Genomic DNA, 16,063 nt, shown 5'->3' with positions numbered 1-16,063 from the left:
CAAGGCACTTCTTCAACCACCGAGTCTGAATGTGATGTGTGTGAGCGTTGAATGAATGAATGAATGAATGAATAATGAGTACACTCTGGCACTTTGAGAGACTACAACACGCCTGTAAACTGTACAACACAAGTTACACTTACAATATTCAAATACATGTATGTTTAACTCTTAGACGCATTTTCAGTTTTGCTTTTGGATGATAACAGCAAACATTCCACATCCTCCGGAGTTGTTTTTGTTGTTGCTTCGTGTTTGACTCTCTACCCTGACTTCCATGCTTTTTTTTCTTTTTTTTTTTTTTCTCTCTAACAGTGAAAAACCAGCAGGGCACTTTTTAGCCGAGTGTGTGTAGAACCAAACACAGACCTGACTGGACTAATGAAAACTCCCCAACCCCGAGCTGAAAACTGTCCATTATATATTTGTGCTTCAATTAGCTGCATTCCCACTGTTTTTGTGACTGGACACAGCCAGAGAAGTAATAGGCTTTTACAAAACTCATTAGTTCAGTGTTGGCAAGTGCTCCAGACTCACCACTTAGGTCGAGCATCCTTTAATTGCCCGGGCATCTGGCCAAAACGCCTGCATGTCCCGGGCATTCTGCTCCATAACATAACCTCAATTACTTTACAAGGGTTTATTTGATATTTACAAATGATCATATCAGCTCATAAAATAAAATCATCGTTATACTTTCTCTTGTTGGTCAAATTTAAAGGTCCCGTATTACGCCAAATTGACTCTGGTGAGGTTTAAGACGTGTTATGATGTTGTTTCCTCATCAAAAACAGACCTGGAGTTGTGTTTTTCTTCATTCAACACATGTCTGAGTAAAGTTTTATTACTCTGCGTACGTCTCCACAGCTCAAAATGTTTTGTTCCACCTGGTGATGTCATGAAGCGGTAGAGAGTTAAAATTGACTCTCAGAGAATAAATTATAAAATTTTCTCCGGGTTTATATGAGTCCAATTTGTTCTAGAGTTAATTTAACATTTCTATTATGTTAATTAAGCAACACTGGACCAAAGTTTCTGTTTAACCCCAAAATCAAGAGTTATATTAATGTTTGAGAGTAAATGGATCACACTTTGTAGGGTTATCCTGATTTAACCAAATGACACACAGAGTTTTTATTTTATTTTTACAGTTTATTTTAGTTAATTTAAGATGAAATTATGCACAAAACTGGTTCAAAATGGTTTTCTCTCGCGGGAGTTTGAAGTGGCGGGTGGAAGGTGTCAAATTAACACTAAAATTAACACTAGGGGAAGCTGAATTATCACTAGGACAAGTTGAATTAACACTAAAAGAAGATGAATTAACACTTAGGGAAGTTAAATTAACACTAAGGGAAGTTGAATTAACACTAAAGGAAATTGAACTAACACTAAAGGAAGTTGAATTAACACTAAAGGAAGTTAAATTAACACTAAAGGAAATTAAATTAACACTAAAGGAAGTTGAATTAACACTAAAGGATGTTAAATTAACACTAAGGGAAGTTGAATTAACACTAAAGGAAGTTGAATTAACACTAAAGGAAGTTGAATTAACACTAAAGGAAGTTAAATTAACACTAAAGGAAGTTGAATTAACACTAAAGGAAGTTAAATTAACACTAAGGGAAGTTAAATTAACACTAAAGGAAATTAAATTAACACAAATGGAAGTTGAATTAACACTAAAGGAAGTTAAATTAACACTAAGGGAAGTTGAATTAACACTAAAGGAAGTTGAATTAACACTAAAGGAAGTTAAATTAACACTAAAGGGAATTAAATTAACACTAAAGGAAGTTGAATTAACACTAAAGGAAGTTAAATTAACATTAAAGGAAATTAAATTAACACTAAAGGAAGTTGAATTAACACGAAAGGAAATTAAATTAACACTATACGAAGTTGAATTAACACTAAGGGAAGCTGAATTAACACTAAAGGAAATTGAACTAACACTAAAGGAAGTTGAATTAACACTAAAGGAAATTAAATTAACACAAATGGAAGTTGAATTAACACTAAAGGAAGTAAAATTAACACTAAGGGAAGTTGAATTAACACTAAAGGAAGTTGAATTAACACTAAAGGAAGTTGAATTAACACTAAAGGAAATTAAATTAACACTAAAGGAAGTTGAATTAACACTAAAGGAAATAAATTTACACTAAAGGAAGTTGAATTAACACTAAGGAGGAATTAACACTTAACACTAAGGGAAGTTGAATTAACACTAAAGGAAATTGAATTAATTTCAACCGTATCAGCTCAACAAATAACACGAACTCGAACCCCCATTTAACTTTCAAATAGTCAAAATAACACTTTTTGGGTTAAAAACAACTCTGAAATATTTCAACAACCCTTCAGTTTTCGCTGTGTGTGTGTGTGTGTGTGTGTTCAGTCGAGATTGGCAGTTCTGGGGCATTAAATTATCCACCGACCCACAGGTTGGCAGCGTGATTTCAGCTCCCACAGATGAATCCTTGTCGTCGTGTCCTTAGGCAAGACACTTAACCCACTTTGCACCCCCCCAGTGTCTGCGTACATTGGTGCGTGTGTGTGAATGGGTGAGTGGTTTCTTGTCGTAAAACACCTTCAGTGCCTTGAAGGTGGACAAGCGCCGTATAAAAATGTGACCATGAAAACACAGTGGAGCGTCACACAGTGGAACTCAGCCTAAAGGGTTGCAGGGTTTGTGTGTTAAACATGTGAATGAAACAAAACACAACTCCAGCTCTGTTTGTGATGAGGAAATGTATATACTGTGGTCCAACGCAAGAAAAATGATCTAACAAAGGCTTTTTGCCGAAACGTAATTTAAAAACAAGTAAAGCTTTTGGGCATCGGCCATCTAAGTGCGCTATGCATTTTTTGCAACTACATCGCAACTATGCAACCTTCAAGTCAGGGCTACATCACCAGTTTGTCTTCATGGATATGTTTTCTGCTTTGCTTAGAACAGGGGTGTCGAACTCATTTTGGTCCGGGGGCCGTATCCAACCTACTTTGATCCAAAAGGGGCCGGATCATGGCATATAAACCCCAAAAATAACAATAAGTTTAAATATTTGTGCAGAGAAACACAAATCTATTACAGAAATCTTTTTTAATTGATGAACTCTTTCTTTTACAAAATATTATAATATTATGAACAACCTGAAACTTTAAGAAAAATGCAATTTCAACGCAAAGTTTTAACATGAACTTGTGTGCATTTCACAGAATTTAGTCATGCTTTCTTTTTGCTCCTGAAACTTGGCATCTTTTAGCCTGAACAAGTGCATCAATATCAGACACCATGTCCTGAGCAGCTGCTGTCTTCAGAATGTCAATCAAGTGCTTGTGTTCAGCTTTGAGTGCAGCTTTGTTTTATTAATGTTCATTACTGAGAAAACCTGCTCACAAAGGTAGTAACTGTGAATCTATTATTTCTAGTTGCATGTCTGCGGACAGAGGTTTTGACTGTGAATGGTGTGCAAAAAATAGCAAACTCTGTCTTCAGGTTTTAAAATATAATTAAAATATTTTTGTAGAAAATCAGCCAAGGGCCGGATCTGGCCCCCGGGCCGTATGTTTGACACCCCTGGCTTAGAATGTCCCACAGCATGGCATTCATCTAACATTTATTCAATCACAAGAGATGCTGCTGCTAAAAATTACACTGAAAGACATGCAGGCATACTGGGAGCGAATTCACCTCTCCACAGATGTGACGTGTAACCTCATCTGATGGCGTCTCCGTGGAGATAGATCAGTTCAATGCAATACTGTGGAACATTCGCGCTATCTGCATATAATATGTCCAACTCGAACTCGGAAATAGGCCTAAATAGAACATGTCGGTAGCAGGTTTTTGTTTACATTCATATGGAACTAAATCTCGAAGTGAATGCATTTAAACTGGTTCTAGACCAGGGGTGTCAAACTCATTTTGGTCCGGGGGCCGTTTCCAACCGACTTTGATCCCAAAGGGGCCGGATCAGAAAACTCATGACATATAAACCCCAAAAATAACAGTAAGTTCCAATATTTGTGCAGAGAAACACAAATCTATTACAGAAATATTTTTTTAATTGATGAACTCTTTCTTTTACAAAATATTATTATTATGAACAACCTGAAACTTTAAGAAAAATTCAATTTCAACACAATGTTTTAACATTAACTTGTTTGCAAATAGGAATAAGTAAATTTTTCTTGTAAATTCCTGCACTCGGCTCCACTTTTCTCATTTGTGACATTTTGTTGATGAGGGTGTCACAGTCAACAGTCAAAACGATCGTCCTTTAAGAGCGTTTGGAAAGAGACAAGTCTTCATTTGTGCTGCTCTGGTGGGAGGGGCCACGTACAGAGACGCTGGAGACGCTGCTGTGATAAACACCACAGAAAATTACCAATATTTTAATAGAAAATATAATTAAATAAAATCAGCCGAGGGCCAGATTAAAGGTCTTGGAGGGCCGGATCTGGCCCCTGGGCCTTATGTTTGACACCTGTGTTCTGGAGAAAGAGACCAGTGAGATTTCTGGCTCAGGTTAATGGTGGAGTTGTGTAATTATCAAATGGAGCACGTGCTCTAATCTTAAACGACCTTTGTGTGCTCTCAAATGGTTCCTTGTTTTTCACTCGGGGCTGTGGACTGTTGGTATAAGCTCTTATCGATTTTCCCTCTGTTCCCCATTCTGCCACTTTATGAGCGCACATCATTCTTGTTCCTGTGCCTAACGTCCTTGTCCCTCTCCCTCCTCCCTCTTTTCTCCTCCCCCTCTTTCTATCTCTCTCTCCACCTCTATCTCTTTCCATCTCTCTCTCTCACTCCACTCTCTCTGTTTCTCTCTTCTCTTTTTCTCTGTCTCGTTTTCTGTCCGTCTCTCATCTATCTCTCCTCCTTCTCTCTGTCTTTCTATCTCTCTCCCTCTCTCTCTTTCTCACTCTGTCTCTGTCTCCACCTTTCTCTTTAGCTTTCTCTCTCTCGCTCTCTCTTTCTCTCTCTATTCATCTCCCTCTCCTCTTTTTCTCTCTCATGCTCTTTCTCTCTCCCTCTCTCTCTCTCGCTTATTTGTCACTCTTACTCTTTCTGTTTCTCAGTTTCTCTTGCTCCCTTTCTCTCTCGCTCTTTCTATTTCTTACTCTCTTGTGCTTTGTACCTCTCTCTCTCTATCTCTTTCCCCTCTCTCTCTCTCTCTCTCTGTCTTTCCATTTCTCTCTCCCTCTCTTTCGCGCTTATTTCTTAGTCTTGCTCCTTCTGTTTCTCACTCTCTTTCTATTTCTTACTATCTCATGCTTTCTCTCTCTCTCTCTCTTTCTATCTTTCTCTTGCCCTTTCTATCTCTCTTTCTCCCCCTCTCTCCTTCTCTCTTCCTCTTATTTCTCACTCTTTACTTTCTGTTTCTTAATCTCTCTCTCTACCTCTCTCTCTCTCTCTTTCTATCTCCCTCTCACAGTCTCTCTCTTCACCTCTCTTTCTGTCTCTCTCTCTCACTCCAGTCTTTCTCTATTTCTCTCTCTCTTTCACTCATCCGTCTCTGCTCTTTCTGTCACTCTTTCTATATCTGTCTCCCTCCCTCCATCTTTCTCTCCTGTTTCTCTCTCTCTCTTTCTATCGCTATCTCTCTCCCTCTCTCTCTCTCTCTTCCTCACTCTGTCTCTGTCTGCACCTCTCTCTTTCGCTTTCTCTCTCTCTCTCACTTATTTGTCACTTTTGCTTTTCTGTTTCTCACTCTTTCTCTCTCTTGCTCTCTTTCTCTATCTCTCTTTCTATTTCTTACTCTCTCATGCTTTCTCTCTCTCTCTCTCTCTTATTTCTCACTCTCTCACTCTTTCTGTTTCTTACTCTCTTATGCTTTCTCTCTCTTTCTATCTCTTTCCCTCTCTCTCCTTCTCTCTTATTTCTCACTCTTGTTCTTTCTCTTTCTTAATCTCTCTCCCTCTCTCCCTCTTTCTATTTCTTACTCTCTTATGCTTTCTCTCTCTTTCTATCTCTTTCCCTCTCTCTTGCTCTTTCTACCTCTCTCTCCCCCTCTCTCCTTCTCTCTTATTTCTCACTCTTGTTCTTTTTCTGTTTCTTAATCTCTCTCCCTCTCTTTTCTATTTCTTTCTCTCTCGTGCTTTGTATCTCTCTCTCTCTCCCTCTCTCTCTCCCTCTCTCTTATTTCTCAGTCTTGCTCTTTCCATTTCTCACTCTCTTGCTCTTTGTATTTCTTACTCTACCATGCTTTCTATCTCTCTCTCTCTTTTTTTAATCTCTTTCCCTCTCTCTTGCTCGTTCTATCTCTCTCTCTCTCTCCCTCTCTCCTTCTCTCTGTCTCTTATTTCTCACTCTTGCTCTTTCTGTTTCTTACTCTCTCTCTTGCTCCCTCTCATTCTCACTCTATTTCTTACTCTCTCGCCCTTTGTGTCTGTCTCTCTTTCTATCTCTTTCCCTCTCTCTTGCTCTTTCTGTTTTTCACTCTCTCTCTCTCTTATTTCTCACTCTTGTTCTTTTTTGTTTCTTAATCTCTCTCCCTCTCTCTCACTCTTTCTATTTCTTACTCTCTCGTGCGTTCTATCTCTCTCTCTATATATATATCTTCCCCTCTCTCTATCTCTTTCCCTCTCTCTCTTATTTCTCACTCTTGCTCTTTCTGTTGCTCACTCTCTCTCTCTCACTCTTCCTATTTCTTACACTCTCTGTTTCTCTCTCTTTCCCTTTCTTTTGCTCTTTCTTTCTCTCTCTCCCCCTCTCTCTTATTTCTCACTCTTGTACTTTCTGTTTCTTATTCTCTCTCTCTCTCCCTCGTTCTATTTCTTACTCTCTCGTGCTTTGTGTCTCTCCCTCTCTCTCTCTCTCTCACTCACTCTATTTCTTTTCTCTTCTCACCCTTTGTATCTCTCTCTCTTTTCTGTCTCTTTCCCTCTCTCTCTCCCTCTTTCTCTCTCTGTCTCTTATTTCTCACTCTTGCTCTTTCTGTTTCTTACTCTCTCTCTTGCTCCCTTTCTCTCATTCTCTCTATTTCTTACTCTCTCGCCCTTTGTATCTCTGTCTCTTTTTCTATCTCTTTCCCTCTCTCTTGTACTTTCTGTTTCTTATTCTCTCTCTCTCTCCCTCGTTCTATTTCTTACTCTCTCGCCCTTTGTATCTCTGTCTCTTTTTCTATCTCTTTCCCTCTCTCTTGTACTTTCTGTTTCTTATTCTCTCTCTCTCTCCCTCGTTCTATTTCTTACTCTCTCGTGCTTTGTGTCTCTCCCTCTCTCTCTCTCTCACTTACTCTATTTCTTTTCTCTTCTCACCCTTTGTATCTCTCTCTCTTTCTGTCTCTTTCCCTCTCTCTCTCCCTCTTTCTCTCTCTGTCTCTTATTTCTCACTCTTGCTCTTTCTGTTTCTTACTCTCTCTCTTGCTCCCTTTCTCTCATTCTCTCTATTTCTTACTCTCTCGCCCTTTGTATCTCTTTCTATCTCTTTCCCTCTCTCTTGCTCTTTCTGTTTTTCACTCTCTCGCTCTCAAAATACATGGCTTCAGTGTAAAGTATAAACAAACATGAATACTTTTACTATGCTGATTACTCACTATAAACTCACTCTGGTAATCATGGAGGATGGATCAAATTCACACACACACACACACAGAGAAACTATTTGTACATTTCTCTTAACCCGCTCTCGTCTCTCTTCCAGGAAATCTCCGACTACGACCTTCAGGAGTTGGTGATGAAGTCCATCGGGCGTCTGACTCTGGTGCGTCAGACCTTCCCCATGCCCCAGAACACCACCCAGCGCTGCGTGAAGCACAACCACCGCATCAACACCTCCCTCTGCGACCCCAAGAACCCCCGCGCCCAGCAGCTCGAGGTGGGTGTCCCTTTTCCTCAACTCTGCCCACTCTAGAATATTTTTACCGCGCTCTTACCTTTAAGGGGGGATATTATGCACAATGGAGGTTTTTTTTTTTTTTAGATTTCTACCATGTTATAATGTTCCCTCATCAAAAACATCCCTGAAGAGGTTTTAGATGCTGTACATGGACGTTTGAGTATTTTAGCGATCTCTCCACGGCCCTCTTCAAACCCTTTTTACGGTTAGCTGTAAGATCCTGTCTCCCACACGACTACTCTGCATAAATATACAAAAACACGACACAAAACTGTACACACAACCTTGACAAACCCGACGTGATGTACAGTAGTTCCAATAGCACGCTGATTGTGTTTTGTGTTGCGCTATGAATGGGTGGTGACTTAGCACGGAGAGCAAAAGGAGAGGAGACTAAAAACAAAAAGTAGGTTTATTAAACATGTTCATTTCAGCTATAAAAGGGAACACAGTGATCTAAATTTGTGATGTGTTCAGTTAATACTCCCCTCTTTACATCAATTTCCCAAACTTTTTTTACATTTTAAAAGTCACAAATCTTTGCGACCCAAGTCAATAGACATTATTCATGAAGCCTAAAATAAATTTGTGATCATTATTGAACATTAATGAGGATATCTGATTGTTGACTGAATGATCGTGTCTCACAACAATTACTATTACCGTATTTTTTGGACTATAAGGCGCACCGGATTATAAGGGGCAATATCAATAATGTTGAATTCTTTCTTCTATTTTTATACATATTGCGCAAAGGATTATAAGTGTCATGGTTCATGTTTGTAGTGGCTGTATTTGCTCATTTTGGTGTTTTATTTTGACATTTGTCATGTTTGCTTGTAGTTTTGAGTTTTACTTCCTGTCTTGATTGTTTGCCCCGCCCTGATGTGTTTGATTCTGTGTGCATTTATACCCTGTGTTCTCCTCTGCCCTTGGTTGGTCCATTGACACTGTCAGAGGCTCATCTTGTCTCATGTCATTTAGTTTTGAGTTTGGGATTTTTTGGGATTTATGGATTTGTTATTAAATACTTTAAAGCAGTCCTGCATTTTGGGTCCTCCCTCTGTTTCTACTTGACAATAAGATGCATTAAGCGAAACAAACGGACGACACTTGAAACTTGAGACTTTTTTATTTCCTATGAGGAGGACTCAAATATACATTGAGTAATAATGTGTTTAATGCAGCTTTGCGCACATTTGTTTACTTTTTACAGAAACAAAACTTAAAATCACATGGCTAATTTGCATAAAATATAAGTTCTAAAAAAACAGCTTGCTCCTTGTGTGCTGATGCCGTTCAGCTTCTGTTGGACTAAAGAACAAGACTGTGAAAATCAGTTCGAGGTCAGTGAGCACAACCAGAATTAATACATAACGCACATTGGATTTTAAGGCGCACTGTCGATTTTTAAGAAAATTAAGGGATTTTAAGAGCGCCTTAAAGTCTGAAAAATATGGTACTAAAGTTTTAAATAAGGAAAAACAATAAGAAATGAGGAGTGGGAGGTGTGCAGAGATGTATGTAGAAGTAAATTACAGACCTACATGCAGATCGTGACAAGGTGACCCAAAAAAAATCTCTTCAGACCCACCTGAATGGGTCACGACTCAGTCTTTGGGAAACAATGTTTTAAAGTACATATGACAGATTTTAGTTTTTGTAATTATTACTTGGTTTGGTGGGATACTTCCAGGTTACTACCAATATTCATCATAATTTTACATCAGTTAAGTGGCAGTTTGTGGAGAAAGGAATGAATAGAAAAGTACAAAAATACAGGAAGTAGTGCTGAGTTCTAAAAGAGAATTCCATTTGTTATCAACTCTGAAAACTCCGTCCAAAATGTAAGGACAATTTATGCACAAAGAAGGCATTTTTCTGGCAGTTTAAACCTTCTTTTAATAGAATAGAGAGGCATTATCATCCATTTTTATTAGTCCATGCATAACAATTGTGTAATTTAGACGCATTTTGCCTTTATTAACATTATGGTTGCTAGGTAACAGTTATACAATTACCTCTACGTATTTCGTATCTGCTCTCAGTGTCCAACCAAGAAGTTAAATTATAAACTTCACTCCAAAAAATGAATAAAAAATACAAAACCAGCGCCTCAACAGTTCCTTACATGACCTCAACTGGACAGCTGGACGTGGGTGTCCATTTTCCTGAAATCCGTCCACTCTGGAATATTTCTGCTCCTTCCTGCCTTTAGGGGATTAATAGATCATGTCATTGGCAGCGTTTTGCGTTGGACCATATGTGTGGCCATGTGGTCCTTCCGACAAAACCATTGTGCAAGTGAAATATGGACAAAATGAACCCAATTACCGTAATGTTGAGAAGTGTAGGGCAAAGCATTTTTTTTTTTTTTTTTTTTTTTTTACAAAGCACTGCAGTGTAAAGAGTGCTGTGAGCCAAATGGAAAGCTAGTGTTAGCGGTACATGGAGGAGTCATTAGACGTATGAAAGAGACCAAAAGACCACCAGGCTCTCAAAACGCCTAAGTATGCTAATTATGGTTTAATTATGCGTTCTCCATATGTACATAGATTATAATTTTACCATTTGGCCTCCCATTCGCCACTTACAGAGGTTAAAACGTTTCCATAGTAACACGCTCTGAAATTTATTTTTATTATTTTTTATTTTTTTACAGGTGCATTGTGTAGCTTTTAAGGTGGACAGTAGGCCGCCTGTTTGTCTACACAGAGAGTTATACTTTGATATTTACATACATCATGCTGGTGGGGTTCTGCGTGCACGTTTACGGCAGAATGTTCAGCGGTTTCCTTGGTGACGCACAGCGCACCGTATTAGAAAACACTGTCAAATTATTTTCTGAAAACACATTAAATGGATTTAAACGTGCCGCACTAATCGAGACTAAGACCTGTCAGAGACCACAGGAACCCAAGACCAGGACGAGACCAAGACCAGAGATGGGGACTTGGACTCGAGTAAGACTTGAGTCACTGTTTTTAGGACTTGAGACTTGACTTGATAAACTTGACTAAGACTTGGGACTCGACTTGGAATTGAAGGTCAGTGACTCGGGGCTTGACTCGAACTTGAGGCCTGTGACTTGAGAAGACTTGAGAAGCCTTGGACGCGCGTCTAGAGCGTCAACGCGAAAACGCTCAAGACGCGCGTCCAAGGCGTCAGCGTCAAGAAGTTGAAAATGTTGAACTTTAAGCGTCAGATGCGCCGCGTCAACCAATCAGGGACGAGTATCCAGAGACACAGCGACGTTATTATCAAGAAGAAAAACCCGAGAACCAGAGGGAGCATAAATATATACACCACAATCACCGAGCGGATCGCGAGGACTACACCAGGACCAGACCAGGACTAAACCAGGTCTAGACCAGGACTAAACAAGGACTAGACCGAGACTAGACCGGGACTAGACCGGTATTAGACCAGGACTAGACCGGGACTAAACCAGGACTGATCCAGTGTCATTAGTGGAGTATAAATATAAATACGCCCCAGTCGATGACCCGATCTCCTCCGCTGATGTTTTATGTCATAAAAACACTAAAGTCTCTCTCAGTCTGGTCTGACATTGTTTCGGGAAAAGAGCGGGACCGGGCTCTTGTTTCCAGGGCAACGGACGCGCGTCAAGTATTTTTTTCCCGTTCGTCCACGGCGTCAAAGTCGCACATTGGGCGCGTCTAAACTCAAATGCAAAGGCTCCAAATAGAGACGTCAATGCGTTTTTTGACACTTTGGTGTGAATGGCCCTTTACTCATAATTTATTGTGACCACTTCCTCGGGCCTTCAGAATAAGATGCAAGTAAACCAAACCTATATTGCATAGTGATTATTTTTAACAAATGGTAATTTTTTTTTTTAGCATGACATTATGACAGATGAATTATAACATATGTCTTACTAAATTATTATGAAGCTTTTTAACCCTTCACTGAAACACACTTTTCCTGTGGGCAGAACAATGAACTCTTCCAATGCTGCAGCCCTATCATTAAACGCTCTGAACCGACTGCCTTACTTTTTGGTAGTTCCCAGTTTAACAGCTATAATTCTGAAGACACGCCCCTCACATCATATACCCCCTGAGTAATGAATGGTTGTTGTTTTGCAATGCATCGTGGGATATCTTGAGTCGTTTATATTTACACCATATCGGTATAATTGCCTTCCAGTCAGAATGTTGTTTTTCTGTGTATTTTTGAGCTATAAAACCACCCGTAATTAAATAAATGTAAAGTAGAGCTGTTTAAAATCATACTGTGGAACATTCTAGAGCAGGGACCTCCAATCTTTTGCATCCAGCGAGCTATCTTTAGGAAACAAAAATGCCGGAGAGCTACTAAAAAAATGTAATGGATATAAGAGGGCAAGCCTTAGTGTTGTACAGTTATGTGCCTATAAAACCTAAAACAATTATCCATTTATTTGTGCACAAAGTTCAAAATAACACATTTACAATCGTAATTAATAAAATTTGAGTTATTCAGTATAATACCTCATTCAGAAATTCTTTGGCGAGCTACTTATAACAGAGTGGAGAGCTACTGGTGCCTCCAGAGCTACTGACGTATCCATAGAAACAAGCAGGTGACGGGCCTCCACCAGAAAAGTTACAGAATTCAGCTTTAAACCATGTTACAATGTTGTTACCTCCTCAAAAACAGACCTGGAGTTCACACATGTTTGAGTTTCATGTTACAGGCGACGGTTTACAATTCAGTAGATAAAGATTTTGTTAAATTGGCAATTCCCCTGGCAACGAGTTTAATTTTTATTCATTCTGAAACACGTGGATTGGGAAAGTGGGAGAAACATGCTACTTTAAAGGTACTTTTTTTTTTTTTTTTTTTTTACACAAAATGGATTCTAGTGGAAAAAAAAAAGGTTTTAAGTCACGTTATAATGTTGTTACCTCATCAAAAAATATACCTGGAGTTGTTGTTGTTGAGTTGTTTCCTTCACAGGTTTGCGTAATTCAGTTTTTTTTTTTTTTTTTTAGTCTGTCTGCATCTCCAAAGCTCAAAACTCTCTGTTCCACTTTGTGATGTCATACCTTCGTAATTTTCAAGGTCGCACTTACGTTTCGCATTTAGTTCAGTAGAGACTGGCAATTCCGAGGCAAAAATCACCTTAATGATTCTAGTGAAGGTGTATGGAGTTTAAAAGCACAGCACTTCAGCACTTTCTGTATCACCTCATGACATCACGAGGTGGAATCGAGCGTTTTCAGTTTGAGAGAAGAACCCAGCCTATAAATATGTTTGGTTTGTGTGTTAAACGTGTGATCGTTTTGAAGTTAACAGTTCATTTTAGTTCAGTAAAGCTTGACAATTCCAGGTTTGAAATTGTCCAGATTGATTCTAGTGAAGGTGTATGGACTTTAAAAACACAGTGGAGCGCTTCCTGTATTACCGCATCGCACGTTGGAATAGAGCATTTTCAGTTTGAGAGAAGAACCCAGCCTATTATGCAAGGTTTGTGCGTTAAAAGCGTGAATGAAACGAAACAAAACACAACTCCAGGTCTGTTTGCGCTGAGGAAACAACATTATAACACAGATCTGAAAATGGCGTATTAAAGGCCTTTTAGCACCAGCTATGTCCCTCTAATACTATAATTAACCGCATCTAAACGTAGGATATCAAAGAGTGGAGACATAAGACAACGGATGAGTCATTTCCTCTGAGAGATCGACAGTGTCCCAGGGGAGAAAACGCATTAGTCGGTCCAGTGGCGGCACACTGTATAATTACATAGGCAAGTTTAGCTCTGTTGTTGAATGTTGGGGTCAAAATGTTACGTGGAAAGCGCGTGATGACTTTGCGAGCACTTCCTGGGCACTTTAGAGCAAGACTAACAAAAACAATTAACCCTTAGGTCAGCGTCTGGGAAGTTTCAGAGTCTCCAGGCCTGTCACAAGAAGTGCAATCGACTGCTGCAGGAAATATCACTGGAAAACTGGAATATTGTGACATCATGCTACGTAAGCAAGAGAATACCCCCAAAAATCTGATTCTACATTGCCGCGTTTACATGTGAGCTTTAATTCAGAATAAAAATCATAATTCCGCTTTAAAAAGACCATGAAAACACTTAGTTCCTAATGAAAATGATTATTCAGAATTAAATTTAATTCCGAAGAAAGTGAGTGGTTTATTCCGATTTTAAAGCCCAACTGATTTATTCCTTGCTCATGTAAAAGTTTATTCTTCTTCTTTTTTTTTTTAAACTTTATTTTTGTGTGTGTTTGAAAATTTTATACGTTTACAAAACAAAACGAAACGGAAGTGCAGACCACAACAAAACAAAGTAAAATAAAGATAAAATTTAAATTCAAATTCAAATTAAAATTCAGAGCATCTAGAGTAACCAATAGTTATCTGTCCTGACAGTATTAACATATCGAATTCAAATAATCATTCCATTTCCTCCAATACCTATTACATTTAGCAGTAGAAAGTCTCAATGAAAATGTCAATCTTTCCATGTCATACATCTCGTTGACTACTTTGATCCAGTCAGTGAGTCCAGGTGCATCTTTACACAACCATTTCCTGGTAATGGCTTTCTTTGCTCCAGCCAGCAATATTGACAAAAGATATTTGTCTGATTTCTGTAATCCACATATAATATTACAAAAAAAGACCTCAGTAAATCCCAGTGATATTGGCAGGTGTAATCTGAATATACTTTGAATAGCTTTTATCACCATTGTCCAGTAGGATGTGATCTTAACACAGTCCCAAAATATGTGAAAATGCCCTGCTCTGACATCACCACAGTCTCTCCAACACCGAGCCTCTCTGGGTCATTACTCCGCTTACTCTTAATATAGGGTGGAACAAAAAAACGTACAGTAGTTTTCCATGTGAATTCTCTCCAAAGACCAGAGCTGGAGGTGGTCATTGCAGTTCTGCAGATATTGTACCAGTCATCCTCAGATATTGTAATATTAGAATCTTTTTCCCATGCTTCTTTAATGTATATACTAGAAATGTTCTTTGATGCTTGTAGTTTATTCTTCTTAAAAAATAATTCTGCTCGTTCAGCGCACGCCTGTTGAGTCGCCCTTCTGACGCGATTCAGACAATCCGGCTCCACCAGTCCTCACTTTGGACTTTCATCCACGTCTCTTTGGAAAAGGAAAAGGACGAGGTTTCTGGTGTTGGCGTTTTGTGGGGCAGTGGCGGCAACATCCGTAGAAAGGAACGTGTGAGTGTACAGTCACAGCCAAGAGTGGTGGGATTGCGATGTGCTTCGCTGCTTCACTCACACGGAGTTCAAACACTATTTCCATATGACAAGAAGAATGTTTGTGTCCATTTGCGAGCATCTAGGTCAAACGAATGTGACCTGACCATTAGGATCTTGAAGCTGCATGTCAAAAGATCGGATATGTATCGGTTTTAGGAGCACATATCCAAGTGGTCTGGGTTGCATTTGAAAAAAAAAAACAGATCTGTGTTGTTCAGACTGTCATTAAAAGATCAGATACAGGTCACGTAGGGGTGAAAAAATTTGATTTGGGTCACTTCAGGCTGCAGTCTGAACGTGGCCTAAAAATGTTACACGGTGCAGTTGAAACGTAACTGTCAGGACGTAACATCTGATTTATAATTTGATGTACATATAATTAGAAGGACAAAACATTAAAACATCCACAAAATCTGGTATTTTCAGAGAATAGACACAAAAATGAGGAAATCACCTATATTATATCTGAAGGAGCGAAGTAAGAAACACAAACGTTCAAAAAATTTAAATGCAAAAATTGTGCACTGTCCCTGTCTCAAATAAATAAATAAATAAATTTCATACTGTCAAGATGAAGTTTCTGTCACTGGTTCACTAATCCAATCCAATCCAATCCACTTTATTTATATAGCACATTTCACAAACAAACTGTTTCCAAAGTGCTGCACAAATACATAAAAAATAACAACAATAAGATGATAAAGTAAATTACTAAAATAATACTAGTCTTAAAGTCATAAAACTAGTAAAATAATATAAAATAATATAAAACCAGTAAAATAAAAATAAAACTATATCATAGAATAGAAATAAATAAACCAATAAATAAATTAAATCAGTAAAACCAATAAAAATAAATAAAAGACACAGAGGACCACACAACTCACGCGGTGTTAAAAGCCAGAGAATAAAAGTGGGTCTTCAGACGAGATTTAAAACTCTCCACTGTGGAGCTG

General features: G+C 38.7%; 1 protein-coding gene across 1 annotated transcript in view; it reads left to right on the top strand.

Annotated features, from left to right (window-relative positions):
* Positions 1–16,063, top strand: part of grid2 (glutamate receptor, ionotropic, delta 2) — a 1,594,008-nt gene that overhangs the window by 940,168 nt on the left and 637,777 nt on the right. Inside the window, exon 6 of the mRNA XM_055161426.1 lies at positions 7,658–7,831. Coding sequence (XP_055017401.1) covers positions 7,658–7,831 — 174 coding nt within the window. The remainder of the gene's footprint in view (positions 1–7,657; positions 7,832–16,063) is intronic.

This window comes from Boleophthalmus pectinirostris, unplaced genomic scaffold (genome assembly GCF_026225935.1).
Source record: "Boleophthalmus pectinirostris isolate CB_2022bp ecotype Guang Dong unplaced genomic scaffold, ASM2622593v1 HiC_scaffold_4, whole genome shotgun sequence".
Lineage (NCBI taxonomy): Eukaryota > Metazoa > Chordata > Actinopteri > Gobiiformes > Gobiidae > Boleophthalmus > Boleophthalmus pectinirostris.
Note: the sequence above shows the minus strand (reverse complement) of the source record. Positions and strands in the feature narration are given on the sequence as shown.